This window comes from Protopterus annectens, chromosome 2.part0 (genome assembly GCF_019279795.1).
Source record: "Protopterus annectens isolate FY-2018-M chromosome 2.part0, PAN1.0, whole genome shotgun sequence".
NCBI classification, from domain to species: Eukaryota; Metazoa; Chordata; order Ceratodontiformes; family Protopteridae; genus Protopterus; species Protopterus annectens.
Window position 1 is genome coordinate 1,342,456,873 of NC_056728.1, and position 17,500 is coordinate 1,342,474,372.

At 40.9% G+C, this 17,500-nt stretch overlaps 1 protein-coding gene across 1 annotated transcript in view; it reads right to left on the bottom strand.

Annotated features, from left to right (window-relative positions):
• The window catches only part of NPHP3 (nephrocystin 3), a gene marked incomplete at its 5' end in the record, with an annotated part of 1,580,737 nt that overhangs the window by 123,504 nt on the left and 1,439,733 nt on the right, over nucleotides 1–17,500 (bottom strand). Inside the window, one exon of the mRNA XM_044060401.1 lies at nucleotides 13,721–13,961. Within this exon, the coding sequence (XP_043916336.1) occupies nucleotides 13,721–13,961 (241 nt within the window). The remainder of the gene's footprint in view (nucleotides 1–13,720; nucleotides 13,962–17,500) is intronic.

The window sequence follows — 17,500 nt, forward strand, 5'->3', positions numbered from 1 at the left end:
AGTTGCAGGTGAGTGATGACCACTGCCATGCATTTGGTGAACAATCTGGGGGCTGTATAAAGACCGAAGGGCAGTGCTCGAAATTGGTAGTGACTGGCTCCTATGCAGAAGCGGAGTTATCTTCTTGAGTGCTTGTCCATTTTTATATGGTAATACGCATCTTGAAGATCTACAGAGCACATGCAATCGTCTTCTTCCAGAAGAGGAAGGATAGACTGAACCAGTGTGCTGAGATCCAGAATCGGTCTCCAGTCCCCTCTCTTTTTTTGGTGCCAAAAAGAACCTTGGGTAAAAACCGGATCCTATCTGGTCTGGGGGGGGGGGGGCCATATGGAGTACTCTCTTTTGTAGCAGCTTTCGGATTTCATGTGCTGCTGCTTCCCTTTGACTGGGTGGAACCTTGGGTAAGTCTCTGGATGAGGTTGGACAGAGATGGAAGGGGATGCAATAGCCTCTGGATATTATCCGTTGTACCCAAGAATCAGTGGTTATGTTTCGCCAGGCAGTAGGGTACAAGGAAAAATTACCCCTGACCGCTTCCAGAGGTGAGCAGTCGGGCAACGCTTCAGAAGTGCTGGTACGGTTGCCCAAAGAAAGAATCTCTGGAACCCTGGTTTCGTGGACCTCCTCTGCCCCGAAAGGGGTGTATTCCAATGGAGCTTCCCCCTCTTCCTCTAGGGGAGAACTCGGCACATGCATCACGAAAGAGCCCTGTGATTTTCTGTGCCACATCTTTCTGCTCCTCTGATTTCTGGAGTAGAATCATTGAGGAGTGGACTATCTGACATCAATGGCAGATAGGGTAGTGCCATCTTGTGCGCACCTTGCCAGCATATCTTTAACTTTAGGGCCAAACAAAGAAGCAACCTCGATGGGGGCATTCATAAAGGAAGCCTTAAAGGAGTCCGCAAAGTCGCAAAGGTGCATCCAGGCATGTCATCTTGTGACTATACCTGTGCCTGCTGCTCTAGCCAATCCTTCCACTGCGTGTGAAATAATACACATAGAAGAACTGGATATGGATTCTAGGGTCGCTATCTGAGAAACTACGTTGTCAAGGACCTCATCAAAAGCAGCTCCTGCCAAGATTTCAGAGAGTTGGTTGATAAGATCCCTCTGGAGCCTTGTAAAGTTTGCCAAATAATTCAAGGACCTTACAGCAAAGGTTGATGAAGCAAACACATGCTTCCCGAGTCTATCGCCCGGGACTCTTTGTTGGGCAGATGGACAGTCTGGCTCTCTTCTGCCAAGTCTTTCTTGGTTGCAGCTGCCACCACCATGGCATCTACTGGAAGACCTTTTGACCAATGGGGATGCTCAGCTGGGGGAGATAATATCTTGTCAGGCCTCCACGGTATAGCTTCCAGGGTGTCAGGAGCCTTCCATGCATGCTGGACGATGAGCTGGACAAGCTCATCGGCCGGCAGGGTAACCCAGGAGGTAGGTGGTCGGGCACGAAAGGCCTGCAGGAATATGGATTCCTCTGAGGAAGGATTGGAGGACTTCCAGTCACCCCTCTGTCTTAGGATCTTGAGGATGTCACCAAACAGTACCTCAGAGGGTGACCGTGGGGACCCTTCCCCCATCATCAAAGTCCGTATCTTCGGTCAAAGACTCCTCAGTGGAGTCCATGTGCTTCCTCTTGCACGAAACCTTGTGAGGTACTTCCTCAGTGGGGAGTTCTGGGGAAGACTGCAAACAGGGGGCCTCCTGAGGGAGAGAAACCCGAAGCCCTTGTGCCCGGTGGTTGTGGCTTGTGACAGTTGCGGCACAGAGAAAGGGGAGGACTCCGACATGGGGGTCTCCCAGCAAAGGCAAGCACCCTCTCCATGGCCTGGAAGGCCAGACCACCCAAACAGGGACATGACAACCTCAGAACCAGGGTCACACACTGCTCTGACGGAGCCAACCCCCAGAACAGGAGTCTCAAGAGGGCTGTGGAGCGTGCGGGAGGTGGAGCGTGAGGGAGGGAGGATTCCTGGAGGGTGCCATAGAAAAAAATCGGAGTGGAACCAAGAATGCCCTCCCCCCATGACACAGCCACTAACCTGAGAAGAGCCCGATGCCCAGTGCACTGAGGGCCACAAGGATGACTCTGGCTCCAAAGTGAGGTCCACTATTGGGGTCGGAGGTAGGGAAGCTGCTGTCAGAGGAAGGGGCTTCGATGCTTACATGGAAGTCGAAGGAGGAGTGTACGTTGGAGTCTGTGGAGAAATACGTTCACCTGAAAGAGGGAACATAGCTTTGGACGATTGAGAGAGACCCCTGGGCCACAAGCAACTGGTTGACAAGGTACAACACATCTTGTTCAGAGAGGCTCCTGGTCGACCTCAGAGAAACCTGTACGCGATTCTGGCCTTTCTAGAAAAGGGCTATATTGGTTACCAACAAATGGATCCAAAGAAGGTGAGTACTTGGTCCTTGCTAGTTCGAGTGGTGCAGAGCCCAGAACTGAGGGTGTCTGCACCGAGGAGAATGATGCCGAGGTAGTTTGCATCGATGAAGGCAGTGCCATAGAAGTCGATAGTGTCTGTACCGTAAAGGCAAGTGTCTACACTGTTGAGTACGGTGCCGTTGAAGAAGGTGTCTGCACTGGTAGTAATGACTGTGCCGAAAAAGAATGCACCGAAGAGCATGTTGGTTCCGACGGTGTACGCACCGTAGAGGACAGTATTGTCAAACCTGGGGCCGAAGGAGACTGCACCTGCAGAGATGCTGCTGGTAAAGGCTGAGACAAAAATGTTGGAGCCGTTAAGTGTCTGCACTGGGAACTCCGGTGCCAGTGTCGATAAAGAGGACATAGCTGGAGCAAAAATCAACTGGGGCGGTGCCGAGCCTGGAGCCAAAAGGGTCACAGGTGGCAGCGCCAGACTGGAAATTTTTACCTTCTTATGAGTCAACTCCCTGTGATCTCCAGAGGGAGATGAAGTGAGTGACCTTGAGGAGGAAGAAGAACGCCTCTTACGGGGTTTAGCAGGAGGGGGTGAGCCCTCTGACCCAGAGATAGCCTCAAAGAAAGGAGTTTTAAGGAGGCCTTTCAGGATTAACTTGTTCTTTCTTTTACTGAGAGTCCTGGTCGAAAAATTTCTACAAATCCCACATGGGGAATCTACTGAAATGTGGGAGACATTCAAGCAATAGACACACAAATCATGGGCATCAGAAAGGGGTAACTTACGGCTGCAATCCTTAAAGTGTTTGAAGCCAACAAAACGATGAGAAGAATGACAGTATCAAAGAGTTAAGAAAGCTACCCAGAAGGGTAAGGAGAGAGAAATAAGGATTACCAATGATGGTAATGAAGAATTACCTCAAAGGTAAGAAAAAGGGTAATAAAGGGAAAGAGACTATAGGGAGAGAGTCTTAAAGATACGATAGGGTAGGAATACAGAAACAGTAACTGATCGAAAACATTTAAAGCATTAACAATACAGAAACTTTCAAAAAAATATTAACTTAGCTGAGAGAGAGAGTGGCTTGATATGGCTGTACAACAATGTGGCAAATGAGATCTGAGGTAACAGGGAGCAGAGCATTCTGGGTAGGATCTTGGCTCTAGAGTTTTTGGCTGACGCAAGCTTGGTATAAGGCCGGCTCAGTTCCAAGGATGGAACAGATAACCCATTAGTAAGGAATGAACAAAGATCAACATCATATCACATCATATCATTTCGAGACCATAAAGCTGAAACCGTACAAAACCGGAACTTCACAAACCAGAAACCAGAAACCTGAACACACAGCATATACCACAAACAAACCACAACACCCACACCACAAAACAAATAAACACAAAAAAACATAACACCAAACACAAATACCTACACTACACAAAAGCAGAAACAAAATAACAAAACACATATATTTCTAATTAACTTTATTATTGCAACAGAAAATGTGAATGCTTATATTGCCTTAGTACAAATCCCAGCTCACTCTGCAGAATGCTTCCTCTGTATCAAGACCCACCAACTTCATTTTCTTACATTTTGCTTACTGTGGATCATCATTTTTCTATTAATGTTGTAAAATGTTTGCCTCCCCTCCACAAAACCACACTGGTCCTTATCTACAAATTTTTAGCACCATATTTACCACTCTTTTAGCCAGTATAGACAAACACTTTGCAATCATGGCTGAGAAATGAAATGGGGCTAAATGAAGCTGGATCAGATGGGTCTTTACCATCTTTAGGTATAGCCACCACAACTTTTTCTAGGATGGTGGTACCTCCCCTTCTTTTAAAATACTGTTGAAACCTTCCAAAATCTTTATCACTTTCTTCCCTCCTAAACTCAACACTTCCACCAGATCTGAAAGAGTTGGATGAATATCAAAGCTGTCAGTTAATTGAACATGTTCCTGTGAAATATAATCCCTATCTTGTCTATAAGAAGTAACAAGAATTATTTAGACGGACTGACAAATGTTAAAGTATTGCAGAATCGGAGGAATCTCACAGAATAAGAAATGGAGCAATTGCAGAATGCTAAGCAGAAAATAAAAGATTACCTTAAAAATATGCATGAATTTAGAAAGATTGCTGTTAAGCAACTGTTTTTTGATAACACCAGAACACAAAAACGTTTAGTACGACGACTCAGGCAACAGAAAGTAGAAAGGGTTGTCACCAAGCTTAGGGGAGCTTATAAATAAGCAAGATTACAAGAAATCCTGCAGAGGTACTAGAAATATTTCAGAAATTTTATTAAAATCTGTATAAACCAGAGAAATATGGAGAATGAGAAAAAGTACAAATGGAAATGTCTATCGAAGAATTTAAACATGCCAAGGTTAGAGGTGGATAAGGCTCAATTACTAGCAATTAGGAAAGGATGAGATGAGATATAAATGGTGATGTATTACCAATCTTCAGGAAAGTCCCAAGGAATAGATGGTATTCCTGTGGAATTATGGAAGTTAGAAGAAAAGAAATGATAAAGAACTGGAAGGTTTTGTTTAACAGTATTTTAAGAGGAGGAGAAGCACTAACATCCTGGAAGAAAGAGGTGGTGGTTGTACTACCTAAAAAGGGTAAACATCCATCAGATTCCAGCTTTATAGAGGCCCATTTCAATACTAAACCATGATGATAAAGCATTTATGTCTATAATGGCTAAAATAATGGCAAATGTGATGCCAAAATTGATAGATATGGATCAATGTGGTTCTGTGGAGGGGATGCAAACATTTGACAACATTAACATAACACTGCTAATCCACAGGGAAGCTGAATGTAAGAAAATATCACTGTTACTGGTGGGTCTTGATGCAGAGAAAGCATTTGACAGAGTAAGCTGGGAGTTTATGAGCACAACAGTGGAAGCATTTGCATTCCCTGATAAAATTATAAGGTTGTTTAGGAGGAAATTTTTGGGATCACAGGTGAAATTTTAAGTGGGTGGGTTCCTATATGATAATTTTTGTTTAAGCAGAGGAGCCAGGCAGGTGTGTCTTCTTTCCCTTTTGTTATTTGCACTACATTTAGAACCACTGGCAAAGGAAATGAGAGACTCACAAATTCAAGGATATAACTGGTATGGCAGTCAAGAAAAGCTGGCTCTATTTGCAGACTTTTTTATACCCGATAAAACCAGAAAAGGACATTTCAATGTTGTGGAACATTTGAGGCAGTTCCAAATCTTTTCCGTATCCAAAATTAATGAAGCTAAAACAAAGGCAACAGCTGTAAATTATGTACCCACACAAATGGTCTCAGCAATATCCATATTTATGGGGACATGATAAAATGAATTATTTAGGAGTATGGATTAAAAATGACTCTTGTGGCAGCTAAGGATATGTGGGAAAAGACTAAATAAAAGATAATACAAACCTGAGAAACTGGAAGCTCTGTTACATAGATACGGATAGCAAGGTACAAGCAGTTAAAATGTTTTGCCTCTTTAGTTTTATACACAGGTCAGGCATATTTTTATCAAACAGAGAAGTGTACATAGCAATTAATAAAGAGCTGAAATATTTTCTCTGTGATGGGAAGACAGCAAGAGTCAAGTGGGATAAGCTAATTGTTCCAACTGAACAAGGCAGTTTGAAACTACCCGATTTGGAGGAGCAGTTCAGAGCTACACAGTTAAGGCTCCTATACACAGCACAAGTAGAAATCTATAATTCAAAGGGTGAAAGGGATGATGATGACACAGATGGGAAGCTGAAGAAACAATGACAGACTGGGATTTTGGATGCAGATGCTTAAGGAAAATAACAGTAACCACATAGAATATTATATTCACAATATATCAAAGTATTCTAAGAACTAAGCCAACATGGGAATGGAGAAAGGAGATTCTGCTAACAGGAATGACTGCAATTAGGGATACAGACAACAGGTAATAGGGGGCTGGAATTTATTGCAGAAAACTAGCAGAAGAACCAAACTGGGAGCAAATAATTAGAGAGGGAAAGGTAAGAGAATGGGAAGAAGCCAATAATTTATTTGGACGTCAGGCTAGAGACTGCCTTTCTTATCAAAGGCTGATATCAGAGTATAGACAAAGAGAAAGAAATAGTGTGATTCTAAGCAAAAAACTAGCACTTGTAGAGTTTTGTAGAATCTAGAAGATAATCTGTTGTTAAAAAGGAATAATTAGTAAAGCATACAAAATATTGTATGACAACTATAAGAATCGATCACAAGAGGTTAGAAAGTTTATACCTGTGAGACCATGTACATTCCAAGATAATATGGAAAGAGTCATTATGGTAAGTAGTTATTCCCACCTATCACATATGGCAGTTTTTTTTTAATGTGGAATTCCAGATATTGTGATAAATGCATCCATTAATATTGATAAGTTAATCATTCATGCATTTTTTTCTTATCATCAAATTTGGAACCTATATCACATTTACTGAGACTTTTTATTTTAATAAAAACACTCAAACAACAAACCAAATGCACCCCTGGAACACCCCATACCAAATTATTTTAACATACACACATACATAACTATGTATATATTAAAATAATGACGTTAGACCCTCCTAATAGAAACATTTGTGATAAACAGCTGCTAACCCAGGCCCTAGTTAACCTGAAATTGAGATCAACTATGCCAAGATGGAGGTTATTGCCTGTGCTTCTACTTACACTAACTGGTGTCTTTTCTCTTCCCCCTCCTCCAGGTGTGAAAACTGTTTGCATACTTTCTGAAATCATTAACTTTTAGCCATGATGAAACCAGTGTTCTGTCATTTATTGCTCTATTATCAATTTACCTCAATGGAAAAGTAAGAGAAAAAAAAGATACAAGAAGTCCTCTTTTGCAGCCCGAAAGACAATGTGAAACACTTTATTGCTAAAGGAAAACATTTTATCATATTCGGTGCTCTCATATTTACTTGTTTTCACTTAAAATTAGTTATCAGACTAAGCCAAGGGTCTTAATCCAGACATTCACCCACGCAGAAGCGAGAAAGCATATCAGCTCACCATATATTATGATCTGTGCACTTTTACACCCACCTCAAGAAATCAAGACTGTAGCCTACTAAATTAGACATGCTTATGTCTAGCTTTTTTTTCTTTTTGCACTGTAATGCCTACATTCTTAATACCAAAAAAGAAAATGGGAAGGAAAAATGCACCTATTTACTTTAATAACATTATCACATATAAAAATAACTGAAAATACTTAAGTATAAAATATGCTAATTATATTGTGAAAAGTTTCACAGAAATACTGTTAAAAATACTTTCCTTGGGAACAGTGGAAAAGGTTCCAATGGCAAAGTGCCTCTGTGTGCTTTATGATCAGAAGAATGAGAAGCAGAGGCCCCTTCTGCTTCATGGCTCATTTTTTGTTAATACAAACTTTTACATTTCCTGCTTATCCTGTTCTGCATTGAAGAATGACTTTGATCCCCCAGGAAAATATTCTGAAGACGGTTGGATACAGCAGCATGATTGTTACACCTCTCTCTCGACATTCCTTGATTACTGGAATAAATGTGTTCCTCTTCTGTCTGGTGTACAGTGAATAATCATTTTCCAGAAACACTCTACTTACTCCAGCTTTTAATATTTTGCCCTCTTGCCACAGATTTGCCAGGACCAACTCTTTCTGCTGGTAGGTTTGCATCTTTGCCAATATGGGTCTTGCTTGTTTTCTCATGGCCACATTTGGAGCATATAACACATTGTGCCCTTTCAATTAACAGTTCCTGCTGTGAAACACCAGTCCAGTTGCTTATCTGTGCTTTCATAAAATTACCAGTCTGTTCCTTCTAGTTTCTATGGTACATCAGAAAATCTCAGATTTTCCCTCTGTGCTCTGTTCTCCAATTCTACCATTTTTTGAAACATCTCCTCTTGAGCAGTCTCATAGCCAGCCAGCCTTTTATTAATTTCAGCCTCTGATTTTTGCAATATAAACAGCTCATCTGAGTATCTGTTTAAAGCTTCTTCCATTTTTTCTCATTTTTTTGTATTTGAGTCAATATATTATTTCAGTGTTTCACTTATTTTAATCAGCCCTTTGAAGATTTGACTTATTTTTTCCTGAAGATTGCAGGAAGCCATGTATTACACCAAAGCTAGAGCTTAACCTGCTTTTTTGCTGAGCAGCTGCAAGATTCTTCCCACTCAGTGTTTTCACTTCAGCTTCTCTAGTTAAATTTTTTCAGGATCTCTTAGCTTCTACTTTGCAGGCATCCAGGCAGCATACTTATCAGCCAATGACTGAATTTTACTTAAGTTGACAATATCTCTGGCTGCAGTTTCTCTTTTCACACTGGGAGAGCTGAAGTTAAGCTGCTGATCAGTGTGCAGCCATCTTGGAAGTCCTCTTACTGGAGAATTTTGATCAAATATTAGTCCATGATAAAATGCTATTAAGGAAGAAGGCAACAACTGGAAAAAAGTTATTACTATACATCCTGTATCCTATTAGATTAGTGTCTCAAGCCTCAACAAGGTGTGGCCCTTTTGAGTTATTATATGGCAGGCACCCTAGGGGTCTGGAAGATACTACCCGAGATACTTGGGAAGAAGAGAAAACTCCATTTGAAAAATACTACACCAACATACAAGATGTGCTAAGCAAAGAAGAAATGTGGAAAACTAATATTTTTTTCAATATCAGCTGATCTATGAGAGAAATCTCCTTCATCAGTGGGTTAGCAGCTGAGATTATCCTTCCTTCTCCTTCAGTTTACCTATTTTCTGATACACCAATGATCGAGTACACATTCACCTTTCACTGTTTCATGTCTTGATATCAGCTGCTGTACTATAAAAGGCATGTTTAATCCCACAGCTTTCTAGTTTGCCCCGCAACCACTGGAACAACACAATTCCTACAAGTCAATAAGCTACAATGAAGATTTTACACCTGCACTGTTATCTGGATGTATAAATGTATATTTACTTGACATACAATGAACTTCCACAGTAACTGCTGGATGGAGGAGCTTCCCAAACAAAGGGTAACAGTAGTAGGGCATTTGTGACATTCAAGGAATGTTCAGGTACACATAATGTAAAAAAAAAACACATTATCTGTTATGTCTAATAATGATGATCCTTCTCTGTGGGTTTACAACTGTGAAGAATCCCAAGACGTAAAAAAATATATATATATAACTAAGGTAGGAGGAGAAATGGTCATCCAAGAGATAAAATCCTGAAATACCAAAGCATCAAAGGAGGCCCATTTTCTAGAATCACAGCCAAGCAATAATGCTTGGTGAAGGAGTGAATTGATGACCAGGAGATCACTACAGAAATAACCTAAAGACATTTTCATTGCAAGCACTGGAAGAAGCTATATTCTGATGGAGTGGTATTTATACAACTGCATTTTATTAAAGTAGTTCACTACTTGACAGCAAAATATAACTGGCAATCCACTTGGAATTTGCAGGACAACTGTTAATCTTCCCCTCCCAAAGGTAAAGATGACAAACAGTTTAGTCTTTCTAAATGGCTCCCTATTGAAATGTTGGTAATCAAAAAGACCAAAAACTCGGAGAAGAGAGAATCTCAGAAATCTCTCTTCTCCTTAAAGCTTCTTTTTTGTGTCCCCCCCAAGCACCTCATGAACTTATATATACCAACTACACAATTGCCATACCTCGGAGAAAAGGGAATATTCTGAAAAATGGCATCTCAGATTTAGTAAATGCAAGTCCTATCTTTTGGCAATTTGGTCTCTGCATTACGGGACTCACTCTAGCGGGTTCTGACATTTTAAATGGTTATCTTTCTAAACTTGTGTACATTTCAAGTATATTTTACTCCACCATAAACAAAAATACAGAAATGAATGGGCATGTTGAAGGATAATACTGATACCACTTTTGCAAGGAAGCACAGGCTGATCCTAAAGTGCACCACTTCTTGTGAAAAATGAATATGATTCTATATGGAGGACTGTCAATGAATAGGTTCAGGGAGAAGATGGAAAAGCTTTTCAATCCTGAAGTTCAAATCACAGAGAATGGTTATTTGAAGGGGGACAATGGAGATGCAGCAATAGTTGGACCAGTTAATGTTGGGCCACAGTACACCCTCCACAAGGTAATAGCTGACAATGCTCCCCGACAGTGGAATAAATGAGACCAAAATAATACAAGAGCCTGAGAAAAATCAGGAGCACCTGCATGTTAAGTTTATAGCTCAGCAAATGATACGCACTCTCGCTCTGCCCAAAGAACCTCTTCTACTTGGACAAGTTGATCTGTCAGGTGTGAAGCCATCCACATGGCTTCTATCGCCTCTAAAGCCCCATTAAGGAAGTTCAATGACAGCAGACAGTCCAGAGCAGCAGCAGTCAAATCCTTGAGGTGGTAACAGCTGTTGTGCAAACTCCTAGAGGATTCACTTGGCTTGATCAAAGAAGGTTTCACATACCATCAAGTATCTAAAATCCTAAAACCATAATCTTAATACCCACAAAGGGGTGGTGATGAACCTTGGTCGCCCTACTCCAAATGTTGCAATATGGTGCAGAATCATATGGAAGACGTGCACAAATCTCCTTACCATCAGAGGAGTAATGCATCTTTTTTGCCTCCCACATGACCTGCTGGATTAGAAGAGTGGAAGAAAGGTATGTTGTCTAGAAGTAAGCAGGTTCTCTTCCAGAAAGTCTGTTTAGGCATGACCTCCAAATACCAGCTTATTCACCTCTTCATTATTTGATCTCCTGAGAAAGTTATGCCACCGTCAATAGCCCACTGTGAAGAACTGCACCATCTCTTTGCATAGGAGGCATGCTTATTCACATACTATGTGAAAAAATTATCCTTCAACCAAACCTTCAGTGACCCGGGAATAAGCTTTCTGTTCAGATCTTTCATAACCAGCACGACTGATGTCACTTCCAAATGGTGGATATGGGCACCTTCTTTGGTATTGGAACCACTTTCTTTTGAAGTACAGAAGAGCTGAGGTGGGGTTGCTACCCCATTAGTAAAGCACCAGACATCAGAACCTGCCAGAGGATCAGCTAAAGAAAAAGGAGACTCACCATGAGGCTGGCAAGGATTATTCACCACACCATAGACCAGTGGTCAAGGATGTAACACCATTACAAAATCAGAATATGTGGTGACTGTGCAGACACTGACACCTTACAGTCAATAAAACATGCACAACCTCTGGCAAGTGAAAAGCAGTGCAATGACTGTGAAGGCCATCAAGTCACAAAGACACGAGGGATCCAAATTAGGGCCATCCACTGCATTAACACTTTGGCTGTCAAGAAAATCACTCCCTGGAACATGTACAGCTCCATGTTAAACAAGGCAATTCTCACATATGATCAGGAAAAAAGCACTTCTTCCAGTTTCAGATGACCCACAAAGACTGTAGCCATTGAAAATGTCCACATCAAGGAGCTACCAGGTACTTCTCTGACAGGATCAACAAGGGTCAGTCATTTCAGCAAGGGAACATGAAGTGCCTTCTGCAAGTTCTTAGCCATAATGTCTACCTTGATAAACAATGGTAGAAGAGAAAATACCAAACTGCAGCACTTTGTGTTGAAGTTAGTGACTATGCTGAATAAACAGAAACCCAAGTGTGGATATTAAACACTGATGTGCCAGACATAGTGTTCCATGTTCACTGAACCATCCAATCACTGTAAAGCAACAGGGACATGACTGCAGGAAAGTACCCATCCAACACATGCAGCACAACAAGTGCACAATGAAGTTGTTGAGGTCCAAAATGGAAAGGGAGCCTTTTGCTCTTGTAAAACCACAAATAGGTGAGTTAGACCTTTGATCTCACTGAGAAGGACAGACCACCTTTATGGCCCTTTTGAAGATTACAGCCCGACTCTACACCAAGAGGTCTGGGGAGGTGGCTTGGTCTCTGAGTGCAACCTTTTACGGGAAAGAACCTACAAGCTCTAAAACATAACTGGCCATTTCACCTAGAAGCTAATAGTCTTCTGTGATAGCCCTCCAAGCTAAAGTAAGCTTAGTAAACTACCCGTTTATCCCCCAGGACAACTCTAAAAGATACTAAGAACTGTGACTATTGGTCTAACATCATTATCCTACCAAGCTCCCTGACTCACACTAGTGGTGTGAGGAGCAAGACTATACAATGTTTAAAGGTCCTTTCTAAGCTGTGAGAGGGCTTCTATTTCTTGTGGCTTTTGGCTGGGCCTAAAGAAGAAATGGGATATAATGGAGTCATAAAAAGTCCTCAACAGTAGACAGGACTTGTTTCCTTTTAAAGATATCATCAATCATATCCTGACATGTTTGGCTGAAGAAGACATCCATCCAAAAGAAGGCATTCCGACTTGTTTGCCTGAGTTTATTCAAGAGGGTTGAGAAACTCAGCCTTGCCATCCTGTGCAGGTGCACATGCCTGAGCATGCCTTCTCAGCCATATAATCGTCTGAGTCAAAAATAGAGCTAGCGGCAGTAGCCTACTCTGGAAGCTGCAGAGTCTTGTCTAATACCCCCTTTTAAACCCATACCTAGAATATGCTCATTTCAATTGATTTTGTTTCTATACAGCCAGATTAAAATTTGTTATATTAAACATTTGTTGTATAGCCTTCCTCCCAAACTGATTCATGCTGTAAACAAATGGAGGCATGCATATTTCCTTTGCTGTTACATTCAATGTTCAATTAAGGTCATCTGGTGCAGGATTAGAAAAGAAGTGGTTTAATCAAACTTGTAAATATTAATTCAAATTGCAGTTGACACAACTGACAGTTATAAGATAAAAAAAACCTAGGTCAGGAAGGGCTTCTACTCCCGGAAATTCCAAGTGATCTGTTACATCCAAGGCATTATTTATCAAGCATGTGTGTGTCACCAAGGCAGTTCCCATGATTCACACATCTGACACATTTCCAAGCTACAACAAAGGTTCCTGTAATGGGATTTCCAACAGAGCCATTTGGTTGGTAAGAATACACAAATGCTACATAGACAGGTCTATATACACAGGTACCAGGACATATATAATATATTAGTTGTTGTATGTCCTTTTGAGATTGTGCTGGCCAAGGAATACACATATATACCAGCAAAGTTTAAAAATGCAAAAAGTGTTAGACTTAAAAAGATAAAGATTACACTACATCAACCAGAACACCCTCACAACTGTACTGCGTTCATCTTAATACTTAAATCCACTAAGTCTCAAGGCATCAAACATTTCATACCAGCAATGACTTTGCAAGATATGGAGTTGCAATAAACACTACTTAAACTTGACACTTACTCTCTTTTTGTAAAGGACTGCAAGATGTTTCACAGTATAGGCTAGGGATGGATGGTCAGGTGCCAGTAATTTCCGGCGTATATCAAGAGCCCTCTTGTACAGTTCCTCAGCTTTGTCCAATTCCTTCTTTTCATTATACAGAGCTGCCAAGTTGTTCAGAGATTGAGCACAGTCAGTATGCTCTGGACCAAGGACTCGCTCTCTCATTTCCAGAGAGCGTTTTAGAGCAATTTCCGCTGCCCTTTAAAAGGGTGACACACAATATATCAGAGAAAAGAAAGCAAAATATGACAATATATTAAACATATTAAATTTTATGAGTACAACTGCATAAAAAGGGCATAACATCAGGATGAAAATTACACAATCCTAAAAATATAAATCTGGAGAAATTTAAAAAAATCAGTGAAAATAACTAAAGACTGGAGGAAAAGGTTGATGACTACACTAAGCAGAAGGGAAACAAAGTGATAAAAAATAACAGTGCTTTAAAACAGTAAAAACTAACTTTACTTTAGTTACACATCTATTTACAATGCCTTTCACATAGGATAGTATTAATATAATCCCAGAATACCATTACTTAATTCTTAATCTTACCTCAGTATTCTGCATCGGCTACTGCCTCAATAAAGTACAGTTGTGTAAGAACTTTCTAAAACAGCAGATGAACTGTAGCAGTATTCCAATACTAACAGACTATCTTGCTTGAGGGAACCTGATGTCTGGCCAGCATACAAAAGCTGAAACCTTCCAGATATTTCATACATTCAGTGCAAGACCTCAGCCCATGGACATAGGGGTTCATAACTGGATGTACAAGCATAGAATCCTCACACTATCCAGAGCCAGGAGATCCTGGATATGGCTTATTAAAAGAAACAAGAAAGTGCCCCATCTGAGAGGAAATGAAGAGAACTCATTTTCTCACCCTCTGTCCAAGAAGTATCAAAAAGCCAAAAAGGAAAGAGAAGTTGAGAAAAAGAAGGGGGCTGGATAGAGGAATTCAGTATTGTAACAGTGATCAATTGAACATCTGCTGCTGTGGTAATTTTAAACACAACTGCACTAAAGTCCTTCCTTGGATCACTGTTGCAGTATTCCAAAACTAATGGGTGACTCTCAGAGCTAAAGACCGTTAAGGGTGGACCGCCTGGACACAGAAGAGCTATCTAGCAATGCAGATATGGTCCCTATTATGACCAACCTACAAGCCTCACTTAGTTCTAAATGTGAATAGTGCTAGAACAAAGTTGCCAGAATTGCTTGCACAAACCTTACCAAAGCCACTACTATTTAGCACTAAAAACTCAACTGGTTCGAGCTTCCTCACTACCTATCTTATACTCAGCTCAACTTAACCCATAAAATCATCAAATCACCTGCCCCACAATTAGACCCTCACTCCAATACTATCTTCCAAATTGCCCCTTTTGGTAAAACAATAAACTGCTTACCATCTACAAACCACAAAGGACTGCACGAGTCAGGCTCTTTTCCAATAGTTAGCCAGAACTTGAAATAAAATTCTTATATCAATCAAGTCTATCTCACACATTCATCTTTTCAAACCATTACTGAAAGACTTCCTTCTCTGCATCCTGAGTTTGTCCCTGCTCCTCATCTGGGAAATAGCTTTCTAACACCCTTCATCACCTTTCTTGTAGCTCCCTTTAAAACACTAAATTACTTAACCTTCTTATCCCCTTGTAATATCTCACTTTACTGTACTTCTTAAACTACTATACCTACTTCTAATTAGCACAACCAAATTACTATTCTATGACTACTCTAATTGCTTATCTACTCCAATACCTCACTCTATTGTATTTCTTAAATTACTTCTACTCATTTTATAAACCACTTTTCTATCTGTAAAGCCTCATTACAAGGCTTGTAAATTTAAAGTTTGTGAATATCAATAGAACTTTTATTATACTCACTATTATGCTATGTGTTTACTGAAACTGCATTACTAAATTTGTTACTGTAAAAACTGATTGCATTAAACAGGATACATTGCAGTTTTTCTCCCCAGGCCTCCGATGAAAAAGGGAACCTTTGCCAGTTGGACTTTCCTGGTAAAAATGTCAATAAATACATAAATATGGCAAATGAGGTTCTAGATATGGAAAAATGCATCCACTCCTTAGCGCACAATAAAGCTGTAAAATGACAACCAAGTGGGCTTCGGATGAGAAAACTGCTCTGCTGTACCGGATCTTGACAGAGGAAGACAGAAATTTACCACATAACGAGTAACACAAGACAATGGCTTTACAGATTCAGTTAGAAATGATCTGTTTAGAGACTGGGTTACTCAACATGCCCTCCTGGATGGAAACAAAAAGCCGGTCCATTTTCCTGAATGTTTTTGTCCTGTCCAAATAGAATATTAGCTGACTGTACACACCCAAGGAATGTCAGAGTTTTTCATCCTTATTTTGTGGGTTAGGAAAGACGATAGGCAAATGGATAGTATGGCTGAAGGACAATTTATTTACTAACTTAGGCATACAGGAGGGGTTAGTCCTTAAGACACTATTCTTATGGAAAATAAGGAAGGGGGGGAATGGCCATAAAGGCTTGCAGCTCTAATTCTTCTGGCATAGATAACAGTAACCAGCTACACCATTTTCCAGGTACAACATTTTAATGAGGCAGTGGTTACTGGTTCGAAAGGAGGTAAAGAAGTGTTTTTCCTAGGACAAAGTTTAGATTCCATGGGGAGCAAAACAAAATTTCTATGTGGGTTCAGGTGGAGGATGCCTTTTAAAAATGACAACTTCAATTCTAGAAAGTACGGATGGTTAAGCGGCATGCAGGCAGACAGAGCAGACAGGTGTGCTTTAATGGAGGAATAGAGTAATTCACTTTTGAGTAACTCAAGATAGAATAAATAGAATTTGCACCTGAAAAGTAAACTTACCCTTCTTGAGATATCAGATAGCAAATCTTTTCCACTTAGAGAAGTAACATTTTTTTAGCTGTAGATTTTCTTATCTCCTGGAGCACATTCTCTGAAAACTGGTGTCTGTAAGGGATTAACATTCTATCACTTAAAGCGTCAGGTCAGGGTGTATCAGACAGCCCCTTTTCTAGTTCACTTGGTGTGGGTAACATGTAGTGATTGCCCCTGGTTAGGTGGAGAAGAATGCTGTTTGGGCCAAAAGGGGGACACTAGCATGATTTTTACCTTGGCCCTATGGATCTTAAGAAGGGCCCTTAGGATTGGGGGAGCAAAGCATAGAGGGGGGGGGACTCCACAACAGGACAACATGGCATCCGGTCTCCAGGCCTGAGGACAAGGGGTCCTGGAGAAGAACAGATGGAGCTGTCTGTTCTGAAGGGAGGCACACAGATCCAATTGAGAAATATCCCATCTGTGGACTAGGTCCAGGAAGACCAGTCTCATCAACATCCATTAGTGAGCATCTTCCATAGACCTGAATAGTAAAGTCTATGGGAACATTCTCACATTGTCTTCTGACAGAATGTAAACAGCTTGCAGGGGCAGATTTGCTTTTATTGCATGGTCCCATGCAATCAGAACCAGCCTGCACACTTTGTCACCCCCCCTCCTCCCCATTTGTAGATGTACCACATAACCGTGGTGTTGTCTGTGAAAATCTTGAGGGGGCCCAAGGTCCAGAAGTGTGAGAACACCTGAGGAGCTTGAATAAGGGCCTTCATTTCCTTGAACTGATGTGTTCTCTTACCTCCCTGGAAGGCTATTGGCCTTGAACACTTGTGAGACCCATCCAGTTGCCAGAAGCTAGA